The sequence below is a fragment of the Choloepus didactylus genome, chromosome 3, assembly GCF_015220235.1.
Source record: "Choloepus didactylus isolate mChoDid1 chromosome 3, mChoDid1.pri, whole genome shotgun sequence".
In the NCBI taxonomy this organism is placed as follows: Eukaryota; Metazoa; Chordata; class Mammalia; order Pilosa; family Megalonychidae; genus Choloepus; species Choloepus didactylus.
Window position 1 is genome coordinate 170,822,498 of NC_051309.1, and position 13,765 is coordinate 170,836,262.

Consider the following 13,765-nt stretch of genomic DNA (forward strand, 5'->3'; position numbering starts at 1 on the left):
CAGTTTTGTGTGATTTTGAGCATACAAATCCTTTACATGTTTTATTACATTTATATTTATACATAAGTATTTAATTTTGAGTGATTGTAAATAGTATGGTATTTTAGTTTTGAAGTCCACTTGTTCATTACTTTTATATCAAAATGCAATTGATTTTTGTATGCTTATCTTATATTCTGCGACCTTGCTGAAATCACTTATTAGTTCCAGGAGTTTTTATGGTAGACTTCTTGGGATTTTATATATAGACAGTAATGTCATCTGCAAATTGGGACAGTTTTATTTCTTCCTTTCTGATCGATATGCTTTTGTTTCTTCCAGTACGGTTTTGAATAATAGTGGTAAGAATGGAAATCCTTGCCTTGTTCCTGATCATAAAAGGAAGACATTTAGTCTTTCAACATTAAGTATAATGTTAGTTGGAGATTTTTGGTAGTTGTTGTTCATCAAGTTGAGGAAGTTCCCTTCTTTTTCTATTTTACATCCTCTTGAAGGTAGAAGTAGAGGTTCTCTACTTGGTGCTGGCATGCATGATGATGGGACCAGAGTTTATTTGGTGTTTATTGTCTGCAAGATTCCTGTATTGCTGTGCTGCTCCTTTACTTTTTCCATGACTTAGAGAGATCAGGCTTTGTTGGGGCTTTTTGACCCGCACTCATGGGTATTTCTAGTTGCCAGTTTCTTCAATTCCATATCTGGAATATGTGAGGCAAAAAGAAAACCCAGGAAATCCTTCACTGTGTTATTCCTTGGGTCTTACCATCCCTAGCTTTTCTGCCTTCTTCTGTTAAACTTGCAGAGCCTTCTTGTGTTTGTTTTTTATATAATATCTGTGGTTATTCATTGTACTTTGTGGGAGGAATAGGGAACAATATGTATACTCCATCTTACTGGAAGCAGAAGTCCCATACATGCTTTTCAGGCCCTCAACATCTCATTGTACCTGTACCATGCCTACCACACTCTGATGTTCAAATTGACATAACAGTGGGCTATTCTTAACACCTATTAATGTTCCAACTGATCTATCTACTGGGCCATTCCTATTGTATTTCTGTACCAGGAACACACTGTTCCAGAGAAATCATGGCCCCTTTCCCAATATTTTCTCTCTGTCTCTGTTACCACCAACATCTTAGAAGCCAATTAGTACCTTGAAGAGCTACGGTCTGCACACCAAGGAATTGGTATTTGAAGTATACTACCTCTTTGTAAAAAAAAACTCTTGTTTCTTCTTCTGAAAAATATGCTTATTTCTGTATGCTAGAAATGGAAGGAGGATGTTTTAGTTTCCTAGGCTGCTGAAAGCACATACCATGAAATGGGTTGGCATAACAATGGTGATTTAACTTGCCATTTTGAAGCTAAGATAAAGGTCCAAATCAAGTCATCATCAAGGTAATGCTTTCTTCCCAAAGAATGGCTGCCAGTGATCCTTGACTCCTCTGTCACATGGCAGGGCAGATGCTGACATCTGCTGGTCTCTCCCTTTTCTTCCAGTTTTCATTGCTTTCAGCTTCTTGTTTTCATGGCTTTCTCTCTTTCTCTGCATTCATCTGGTTTATAAAGACTCCAGTAAGAGGATTGACACTCACCCTGGGCCATGCCTTTACTGAAGCAACCTCATCAAAAGGTCCTACTTACAATAGGTTTACACCCATAGGAATGGATTAGCTTTAAGAACATGATTTTCTGGGGTTCATATAGTTCCAAGCCACCACAAAGGAATAAGTGAGACCTTTGTATTATATGGAGGTGTTCACTCGCTTAGTTTTTAACTCCGTCCCTCCACTGACCTCTATCTTTTACCAGTTCCTCATATTTCTAGCCCACTAATCCTTCCACTCTCCAATTTGAGCTCTAAGATACCTGGAGACAGAAAGCAAGGTGTTCTTCAGAGCAGTTGCTTGATTTCCAGTGGTGTCACAGTTGGCTCTATTCTCTGTTGTGTTAAGTGGCCTTGATAAATATAGAAATTTTATAGCACAGAACACCAATGTGCAAATGATTTTGTAATCATAATTTATTCCAGTAAGTGCGATATTGATGGAAAGAGACTCATTAAAACCACCTTTTCAGAGCATTGTGAACACATTAAGATTATTTATGAATATGGACATAAAGGGTAAATAAGATCCATGAAATATTAGACTTAATTATGGTATTTCAATTTTAGTTTTCATACTTGGAAATAATTACAGAATAAATAAAAGTTCCAGTTATTTAAGAAATTATGTATTTCAATTCTCTACTTTTTATAGCTGCTAATAGAAATATACATATATGGGTTCTGAATCTGATTGACATTTTGCTGGAAAAGTCATAGAAAGATCTTTGGAGAGTCTGAGTTGACTAGAAATGTCAATAACTTATTATTCCTTAAAGACAAAAAACAATTTTCAAATAAACTGTATGCATGTAATATTTGTATCCTACTAGAGGCTTCAAAATGAGACTGAGTCCATATATACTTAGTTTTAATGTACATATCAAACTTGCATGAAATGTGAAAACTTCATAAATTATTAAGATTGTTACATATTCACATATGAAAGAAAATATAAAAATACCTATTAAAAGATTGTTACATTTATTAATTTGGTGACTGTGCTGTGGAAAATATAATTATATAATTATAGTTTTGGGTTTTAAAGTATGTATGTTTCAATGTATTTTGTTTTTCAAAAGACTACCTTTGCTAATTTGAATCAGAAGTTATGGCATTTATTTTTAGAAAAAGTATGAATAGTAATTAAAGCCTGAAAGTATAATGGAGTTTAGACAGTGGAAATTTTTTTTATTTTTTTTGAATTTTTTATTAGAGAAGTTGTGTGTTAATAGGACAATCATGTATAATATACACAGTTCTCCTATGCCCCCCTATTATTAACATCTTCCATTGGTGTGGTACATTTGTTACAATGCTGAAAGCACATTTTTTTTTTTTTTTAATTCAGTTTTATTGAAATATATTCACAAACCATACAGTCATCCATGGTATACAATCAACTGTTCACAGTATGATCATATAGTTATGCGTTCATCACCACAATCTATTTCTGAACATTTTCCTTACATCAGAAAGAATCAGAATAAGAATAAAAAATATAAGTGAAAAGAGAATACCCAAACCATCCCCCCATCCCACCCTATTTGTCATTTAGTTTTTACTCCCATTTTTCTACTGATTTTTTTTCAATTTTTTAACTTTGTTTATCAAAAAATTAAAAACAAACAGGCAAACAACAACCAAAAAAACCCCACAACATTTCAAACAAAGCAATGGATTAAGGAAAACAAATAACCTAAAATAACTACTTTGCTTCCAATATGTTCCTACCATACCCCAAGAAAATTAATAAACCATGTCCAAACAGAGGAGTAAGAAAAACAAATAATCTAAAATAACTACATTGCTTCCAACATGTTCCTACCATACCCCAAGAAAATTAACAACCCCTAAGAAAACAAAGGAATAAGAGAAAAAAAAAACCTAAAATAACTCTATTGCTTCCAACATGATCTTACTATATCCAAGAAAGTTTACAAACCATAATCATTCCTGAGCATTCCCATAACATTGAGATTACCCTCCATAGTTTATCTGTTCTTATTACATTATCATTCCCCCTCCACTAATTGGTATATCTAGGTCCCCTACATTCTACAGTATAAAACATTGTACATTTTTCACAGAATTCACATTAGTGATAACATACAATATCTCTCTTTTTGTGCCTGGCTTATTTTGCTCAGCATTATGTCTTTTTTTTTTTTTTTTTTTTTTTTAATCTTCATTTCATTGAGATATATTCATATACCACGCAGTCATACAAAACAAATCGTACTTTCGATTGTTCACAGTACCATTACATAGTTGTACATTCATCACCCAAATCAATCCCTGACACCTTCATTAGCACACACACAAAAATAACAAGAATAATAATTAGAGTGAAAAAGAGCAATTGAAGTAAAAAAGAACACTGGGTACCTTTGTCTGTTTGTTTCCTTCCCCTATTTTTCTACTCATCCATCCATAAACTAGACAAAGTGGAGTGTGGTCCTTATGGCTTTCCCAATCCCCTTGTCACCCCTCATAAGCTACATTTTTATACAACTGTCTTCGAGATTCATGGGTTCTGGGTTGTAGTTTGATAGTTTCAGATATCCACCACCAGCTACCCCAATTCTTTAGAACCTAAAAAGGGTTGTCTAAAGTGTGCGTAAGAGTGCCCACCAGAGTGACCTCTCGGCTCCTTTTGGATTCTCTCTGCCACTGAAGCTTATTTCATTTCCAGAAAGCACATTTTTATAATTACACTATTAACTAGAGTCCATGGTTTAACTTAGGGATCTCTGTGTAGTGTAGTTTCACGGATTTAAAAAAATTTTTTATTCCAGTAACATATATACAATCTAACATTTCCCTTTTAAACCACATTCAGATACAGCTGAATAATTTTCCATTGTAGATATATACCACATTTTGTTTATCCATTCAGCGGTTGATGGACATTTGTGTTGCTTCCATCTTTTGGCAATTGTGCATCATGCTGCTATGAACATCAGTGTGAAAATATTTGATTGAGTCCCTGTTTTCAATTCTTTTGGGTATATACCTAGCAGTGGGATTGCCAGGCCATAGGGAATTCTACACTTAACTTTCTGAGGAATTGCCAAGCTGTCTTCCACAGTAGCTGCACCATTTTATATTACCACCAGCAATGATTGAGTATTCCTATTTCTCTGCTTCTTCTCCAACACTTATAATTTAAAATTTTTTTAAATAGTAGCCTCTCTAATGGTTGTGGAATGGTATTTCATTGTGGTTTTGATTTGCATTGCTCTGATGGTTAATAATATTGAGCATCTTTTGGTGTCTTTTTGGCCATTTATATATCTTCTTTGGAGAGATGTATATTCAATTCCTTTGCCCTTTTTTTTTAACTTTTAAAATTCATTTTTTTAATATTCATTTTATTGAGATATATTCACATACCACTCAGTCATACAAAACAAATGGTACATTCGATTGTTCACAGTACCATTACATAGTTGTACATTCATCACCCAAATCAATCCCTGACACCTTCATTACCACATACACAAAAATAACAAGAATAATAATTAAAGTGAAAAAGAGCAATTAAAGTGAAAAAGAACACTGGGTGCCTTTGTCTGTCTGTTTGTTTCCTTCCCCCATTTTTCTACTCATCCATCCATAAACTAGACAAAGGGGAGTGTGGTCCTTATGGCTTTCCCAATCCCATTGTCACCCCTTATAAGCTACATTTTTATACAATCGTCTTCAAGATTCACGGGTTCTGGGTTGTAGTTTGATAGTTTCAGGTGTCTACCACAAGCCACCCCAAATTTCATTAGAACCTAAAAAGGGTTGTCTATATTGTGCGTAAGAGTGCCCACCAGAGTGACCTCTCGGCTCGTTTTGGAATCTCTCTGCTACCGAAGCTTAATTCATTTCCTTTCACTTCCCCCTTCTTTGCCCATTTTTTAAACAATTGTCTTGTTTGTCATTTTGTTGTTAAGTTGTAGGATTGCTTTGTATATTCTGGATATTAATCCTTTATTGGATATGTGGTTTCTAAATACATTCTTCCACTGTTGAGATTGTCTATCTAATTTCATGATATAGTCTTTCGAGGCACAAAAGTTTTTAATTTAAAGAGGTCCCATTTATCTATTTTTTTTTTCTTTTGTTGCTTCTGCTTTAGGTATAAAGTCTAAGAAAGCATTGCCTAACACAAGGTCCTGAAGATGCTTCCCTACGTTCTTCTAGGAATTTGATAGCTCTGATTCTAATATTTAGATTTTTGATCAATTTTGCGTTGATTTTTGTATAAGGTGTGACATGGGGCTTCTCCTCCTTTCTTAGACATATGGAGATCCAGTTTTTCCAGGACCATTGTTGAAGAGGCTATTCTTTCCCTATTGAGTGGCCTTTGTGCCCTCATCAAAAATCAGTTGGCCATAAAAATGAGGGTCGATTTCTATTCTCTAAGTTGGATTCCATTAGTCTATATGTGTGTTCTTATGCCTGTACCATGCTGTTTGCTTACTGTGGCTTTGTAATAAATCTTAAGATCAGGTGTGAGTCCCCCAACTTCATTCTTCTTTTTCAAGATGAGTTTGGCTATTTGGAGCCTCTTACCTTTCCACATAAATTTGATGATTGGCTTTTCCTTTTCTGCAAAGAAGGTTGTTGAAATGTTTATTGGGATTGCACTAAATCTATAAATCACTTTGGGTAGGGCTGACAATATTTAGTCTTCCAACTGATGAACATGTACTGTCATTCTATTTAGTTAGGTTTTCTTTTATTTCTTTTAGCACTATTTTGTAGTTTTTCTGTGTACGGGTCCCTTATGTCCTGGCTTAGATTTATTCCTAGATATCTGATTCTTTTAATTGCTATTATAAATGGGTCATATTCTTGGTTTCTTCTTTGAATTAGTCATTGCTTGTGTATACAAACACTACTGAATTTTGGGTATTGATTTTGTCCTTCCACTTGGCTGTATTTATTAGCTCTAGGGGTTTTATTGTGGAGTTTTCACAATTTTCTGCATATAGGTTCGTGTCATCTGCAAATGGGAAAACTTTACTTCTTCCTTGCCAATTTGGATGACTTTTATTTCTTTTTCTTGCCATATTGCTCTAACAAAGACTTCCAGCAATGTTAAATAGCAGTAGTGGGCATCCTATTTTTTCTTCATGATCTTAGAAAGCTTTCATTCTTTCACTTTTAAGTAGGATGTCAGCTGTGGGCTTTTCGTATATGCCCTTTGTCATGTTGAGGAAATTTCCTTCTATTCTTAGTGTTCAAAGTGTTTTTATTAAGAAAGCGTGCTGTATTTTATCACATGCTTTTTCTGCATTAATTGAGATGATCATGTGGTTTTCTTCCCTTCTTTCTATTAATGTGTTGTAATACATTAATTGATTTTCTTATGTTGAACCAATCATGCATACCAGAGATAAACCCCTCTTTATCATTTTAACATGCTGTTGGATTTGGTTTGCTGGTGTTTTGTTGAGGATTTTTGCTTCTGTATCCATAAGGGATATTGGTCTGTAGTTTTCTTTTCTTATGGTATCTTTATCCAGCTTTGGTCTGAGGGTGATGCTGGCCTTGTAGAATGAGTTCTGTTATGTTCTTTCCTCTTCAATTTTTTTTGGAAGAATTTGAGCAGTATTGGAGTTAATTCTTCTTGGAATGCTTGGTAGAATTCCTCGGTGAAACCATCTAGTCCGAGGCTTTTCCTTGGGAGGTTTTGGTTACTGATTTAATCTCTTTACTAGTAATTGGTTTATTGTGATCTATTTCTTCTTGAATCAGTGTAACTAGCTTGTATATTTCTAAGAATTTGTCCATTTCATCTAGATTATCTAGTTCATTGGCATACAGTTGTTCATGGTATCCTCTTGTTGTCTTTTTTATTTTAGCAGGTCGGTATATTAATGTCCTCCTTCCATTTCATGCATTTGTTATTTGTATCCTTTGTATTCTTTGTCAATCTAGCTAAAGCTTTGTCAATTTCACTGATCTTTCAAAGAACCAACTTTTGGTTTTGTTGATTCCTCTGTTGTTTTTGTTTGTTTGTTTTGGATTTCATTTATTCCACTCTAGTCTTTCTGATTTCCTTCCTTCTGCTCACTTTGGGTTTAGTTTGGTCTTCTTTTTCTAGTTCTTTCAATTTTGAGGTTAGGTCTGTGATTTGAATTCTTTTGTCTTTTTAAATATAAGCCTTTAGGGCTATAAATTTCCCTTTCAGAACTGCCTTTGCTGATCATATAAGTTTTCATATATTGTATTTTAATTTTCATTTGCCTCATATATTTCCTAAATTTGCGTCTGATTTCCTCTTTAACCCTTTGGTTGTTTGCAACTATGTTGTTTAATTTCCACATAGTTGTGAATTATCCATTTCTCCCTCTGTCACTTGTTTCTAACTTCATTCTGTTTTCATCAGAGAATACACATTGTATGATTTCAATATTTTTTAATTTATTAAGACTTCATTTGTGACCCAACATATGGTCTGTCATGGAGAATGATCTATGAGCACTTGAGAAGAAAGTATAATTTGTTTTCATTGGGTGCAGTGTTCTATATATGTCTGTTGGGTCTAGTTGGCTTAGTGTATCATTCAAGTTTTGTACTTCCTTATTGATTTTCTGACTCTGTTCCATCCACTATTTAAAGTGGCATGTTAAAATCTCCTTCTGTTAATGTAAAACTATCAGTTTCTCCCTTTAAGTCTGTCAGTATTTGCGTCATGTATTTTGGGGCTCTGCTGTTAGGTTCATATATATTTATAATTGTTACATATTCCTGTTGGTGGCCCCATTATCAGTATATAATGACGATCTTTGTCCCTCTTAACTGTTTTTAACTTAAAGTCTTTTTCATCTAATGTTAGTATAGCTGCCCCAGCTCACTTTTGGTTACTATGTACATGGTATATCTTTTTCCATCCTTTTGTTCTCACCCTACATGTATCTTTGACTTTAAGGTGAGTCTCTTGCAGACAGCATAAGTTGAGTCATACTTTTTTTTATCCATTCTGCCAATCTCTGCCTTTTGACTGGAGAGTTTAATCCATATACATCTAAAGTTACCACTAACAATACAGGACTTTCTTTTGCCATTTTGACATTTAGCCTTTGTAAATCTTATAACTCTTTATATTCATCTCCATTAAAGCCTACTACTTTTATTTATTTGCTTTTTTGTGTTGTACCATATTGAGTGCCTTCCCACTTTTTTCTGGATGTATTTTTTCATCTGTTTTCCTTGTGATTACCCTGGGGTTAAAATTTAAATATTCAGCATTTCCTCAGGGTTGAAAGAAACCCTTAACTAAAGAGCTGCATTTGCTGGGCCATCCAGGAAAACTCAGCTTTGGGGAGCTGTACCTTGAAGTCTCCACTACCTCCACCCCTGTCCCAGGAGGGTTGAAACAATAGCTGTGCCTGCCCTTGTCTGGGCAGGGTTGAAACTACAGCTGCCCTCAGAGCCAGGAGCCAGCTATCCAAATTCGCTAATCAAAAGCCATGGTCAATGATTGGCCGTGCCCACTCCTGTTCATGGGGAAGAGGATTTTTACCTTCCTTTCTGTCACCAGCTGCTAGCCTGTGTCGACCTGCTGTGAGAGTGGGGATTGGGCACTGGTAGCCACTGCTCAGAGAGAATAATTTATGGTTCTTTACTGTAATTATCTTTCTCTTCCTTACACTCTTCCGTGGGTGCTGTACAGTGTTCTTTTGGCCTTTGGAGTTTCAAAATAGTTGTTTCAGACAGTTCCTTCCTGTTTAATAGTTATTTTGGTGGGAGGACTGAGTCCTGGAGCTCCCTTCTCCACTGTCTTTCCCAGAAGTCTCCCCCACCCCCACTTACTAGGAGGAGTTTTAATAAATTTAATGTCTAATAATTTAGTACAGTGAATTTATAGCTTTTTGGAGTGCCTATTCATGTTATTGCTTTAACTTTAAGGAAATTATTCTCTTATTGAAACATTTATAGTATTTAAATAATCTCTCTGAATAACCAAAACATCCTGTCTCCATTTTGAATAAACTGTATAGATAAAATCTAAAATTATGCAAGTGACTGGCAGAAGTAAAGAATATGGTTATGTAACCAAAATTTTAGAATGTTTGTGTGTTTATGTGTGGCTTAGGCTATAATAGCATAGAAATTTGGCCACTTGTTCAGTTACTTAGAGATACTAACCCACACCTAAAGCCACATATGAAATATGATTTATAGTAAATATCTTTCTATAGTAAATGCATTTGGCCTTGTTTGTGAACAAATAAAATTAAGTGACAGGGAGTTCTTCTATAGGAGTTACTAGAGTATGCCTTTGTTTTGAGAAGTGTCTAAAGCACAGTTAGTGCACCTGAGTCCTTGAGGAATTCTAAGGAGAGAAAACAAGAATAGGATACCTACTGAGTCCCAGATTTTAAATATTTTTATGAGAGTCTAATGATAATCCAAAGATTTAATGATGTAGTGTCTGTTCTCAACATCTGTTCCAATCAAGGTGGTGATTTACTCTTTATAAAGTTCACAGATACATGCTGAGACTATGCATTCCTCAAAAAGCACCAGAAAACTGGAGCTTAAAATGTGGTCTCTTCTTCTGTTTGTAACAATTATAGGGTGGTGCTTGCATGGGTACATGCAAATGTGTGTGTGTGTGTGTGGAGAGAAAGAGAGACAGACAGACAGCACCTGAGTGCTGAAAGTGGTCTTTTTAAAATTCAGTTTGGGGAATTTAAGTGGGGAGGGGAGTGGAGGTCTGGAAGTAAATTTTAAAAGTATATGATCTTCCTAAAGTCACATTTAAAGAATTTAGATTTTACTTGCTTCCATGTTTCCATTGTTCTGTCAACCCCTTAACCAGTTCCCTTTTTTTTCACTAGACTGTATTGAAATATGTATCTGAATGTGATTAAAATGGGAAATGTTAGATTGTACATATGGTAACAGAATTTTTTTTTTAATACATGGAACACAAACAGTTAACTCTAAGTTAAACCACAGACTCTAGTTAATAGTACAATTATAAAAATGTGTTATCAATTGTAACAAATGTTCCACCCCAATGTAAGGTGGTATAAGGGAATCCTGTATTTTATGCCTGATTGTTCTGTAAACCCACAACCTCTCTAATAAAGAAAAAAAACCTATAAAAATTTGTTCTCAAACCTTGTTATATAGGTAACATATTAGAGCCCTAAATGTCCAGGCAACCCTGATGGCTCAATCAGTTGATTATTATTTCTGTTAGTTCTTTGAAGCATAATTGTGGAAAACAGCAATTAAAAAAAATCCATTTGAAGAGATGTGTTTTACAAAGAGAAAAATTCTAAATATACTCTGTTGTTAATTATTTTATTCTCAGGTTGGTGAGACCAGGTGCAAAAAGGTTTGTACTTCTAAGTCTGATCTAAGATCTAATGACTTCAGCATTGTTGGAAGCTTGCCGAGAGATTTTGAATTATCCAATTATGACTGCTATGGAAAACCCATTGAAGTCAACAATGGACTTGGGAAATCTCAGACAAAGAACACCAAGAAGCCACCTCCTGCCAAACCCGTTATTCCAACAGCAGCAAAGCGAATTGATCTTTATGCAAGAGCATTGTTTCCTTTCTGCTTCTTGTTCTTCAATGTTATATATTGGTCTATATATTTATAATAAATCCTTTCCATTTATATAAAATAAAATCCCATTTCATTTCATAAAAACCAACCTGACCAACCCCATTCATAAATGGCAATCTGTGAAAATTTTTGCATTTTCTTAGCAATATATTGCATTTGGATGCCATTTGATTGTAATAAAAATGTGGCATCTTAATTTTGAGTGGCAGCATGACCCTGTGATGTCTGTGCTCTAATAATGCATATACATATATAGCATACATATTGCTTTAGGAATAAATGAAGGACAAGCGTACTACATAATAAAAATCCAAACAACTATCTTCAGTTAGTGTAAACTGCAAATACTTCAGATAATTCTGATAATAAAATGATGTGCACGCTGAGTCTTGTTATGGTCACCATTCTAATGTATGCAGTGTTTCAGATTTCCTTCCTTGTAACTTTCAGAGAAAGCCGTCTTATTCTTGTATAATTTTAGGTGGTATTATCACAGATTAAACTAAGTCATATTACATGTTGTTTAAACTTTGTAAGTAGAAAAATATCAGTTATAATTATGTGGGCTCTGTGGAGAAATAAAGTTCAGAGAATGACTAATTGGTAAAATCAGCTCATTATAAAGTGTGCTTGTGTTGTCAAAATGCCAAATAATAAAAACACTGTAAGCATTTTTTACACAAAGGGAAATACTAGATTTACATAAATGCATACTGAATCTTGGCTTCTGATAAAGTAAAAATAAAGGATAGATGCATTGATTAAACATATAAGAGAAAGGAAAAATCAACTTAATCCACCTTAAAATCTAAATATATTTTCATAGATTTCATTTTGTTGATACAGAGTACACAAAAGCATAGTGCCTTAAGAAGAGTAATAAATATTTTAAATTGTAATATGGTAATAGATGTGTGATTTCATACCATTTTTAAGACATCAAGAAGAAAATATTCTATTACTAAAAGTAACTTAAGTTACAAAAAATATCCCTAATCATTAAAGGATTTTTAACTTCATTTTATTAAAATAGTTACATTTTTTGTAAGTATAATTTAAATCTTTTTCTCTGAATCCACTTATTTCTTTTTTTCATATTTATTTACTATTTTGGGATTAGTTACAAAACATTTAAAGGATAAGTAAATAATAATTTTTTGTTCTTTTTACCTAGGAGGAATCAAAAGAATAAAGTTAGATTTCACTTCTATGGGTATTTTCTTTCCTGCTAAAATTCTAGATAACTGAGATTTACTTATTTGATCTTGTTCCAAAGTGAAAATAAGCATTTTCTAGTTTATGAGACCCCCATTTCCTAATCGATATTATGGCCAATACATCTTTTTGTTTCTGCCACAGATGTAATTAGAACTATCAATAAGTCACATAATGTAAATGTAAAGAACAAATAAGCATATTTACAAAATTTGGAGGGTTTTATTGTAGCTGAGCATTTGTATGGCCAATTCAATAATAAAATGTGTTCAAAAATACTGTTTCTGCAAATTGCCATATGTGATTCAATGCTATTCGATTTATTGAAGACTTTTTGTTTAATTTTTTAGAGGCTCACTGCTCACTAAGTTTTGAAATAGTATATAATCTAATCTTCTGCAGTGCTTCACCTCCCTCTAGTTAAAGAAACATAGCCATCTAAATAGTTTTAAAATGCCACAAGTGATGCAATTGTTGGGTTTCAATAGCTTGTCAATGACAAAAGGGGCACAGGGCAATAATATTTTAATGGATAAAAAGGTCTTTAATAGGACTTTGATCATTTAAAATTTTCATTTGTAATAATTTTATTTTTTTAGAATCTGTCTTCTTTGTCTTGGCAAAGTCCCGTCATATCAGGAAGTCTGATCTAGATTCAGAATTTGAAGTGTAACTATCCCATATGGGAGACAGGTCTCATCCTATAGGAATTTATTTGTAGAAAATAATGTGAATGGATTCCTTTTGTATACTATAATATTGTAGCTTCTTAAGATTAATTTTAATACCCAATTATATATAAATAACTACCCCAGGATTAGGTGTGTGCATATATCTACAAGTCAAACACTGGAAAATGATCGTAGCAAAGAAGCACAACGTGTCTAACAGTTTGTTTGAAATTCTCTTAAGAGTTAATTCACTTAACCCCAGAGTAGTTCTGATCTGTGTACTTTAATTGTGATGTATTTCCAAGCAGCCTGCAGTATGTCTAACTTGGATGGTGTGCTGATACCTCAAATTCAATGTCTCCAAAATAAAAATTATCATCTTCTCACAAATCAGTACATTCTCTTGCATTTTTCTTTTTCTGGTAAAGTCATCACTATTTCAGTCACCCATACTAAATCTTCCTTCCTTTTGCACACTCTGCATCCTTTCAAGTACCAAGTCCTATAAATTCTCCTCTTTACGTGTACCACCTCCTTTCCATTCCTGCTGATACCATCCTAATTCAGTTTCCCAGTCTTAATCAGACTATTACAGCAGTCTATAATCTCACTCTACTGTAACCCAATTTAATTCTGAACTAACCTTGTGATTTTCAATTTTTTTAAAATTACACAAATAGTA

General features: G+C 33.9%; 1 protein-coding gene across 1 annotated transcript in view; it reads left to right on the forward strand.

Moving 5' to 3' along the window:
• The window catches only part of GLRB (glycine receptor beta), a 90,538-nt gene extending 77,059 nt beyond the window's left edge, over positions 1-13,479 (forward strand). Inside the window, exon 10 of the mRNA XM_037830896.1 lies at positions 10,935-13,479. Coding sequence (XP_037686824.1) covers positions 10,935-11,231 — 297 coding nt within the window. The 3' untranslated portion in view covers positions 11,232-13,479. The remainder of the gene's footprint in view (positions 1-10,934) is intronic.
• Positions 13,480-13,765: the final 286 nt, after the last annotated feature.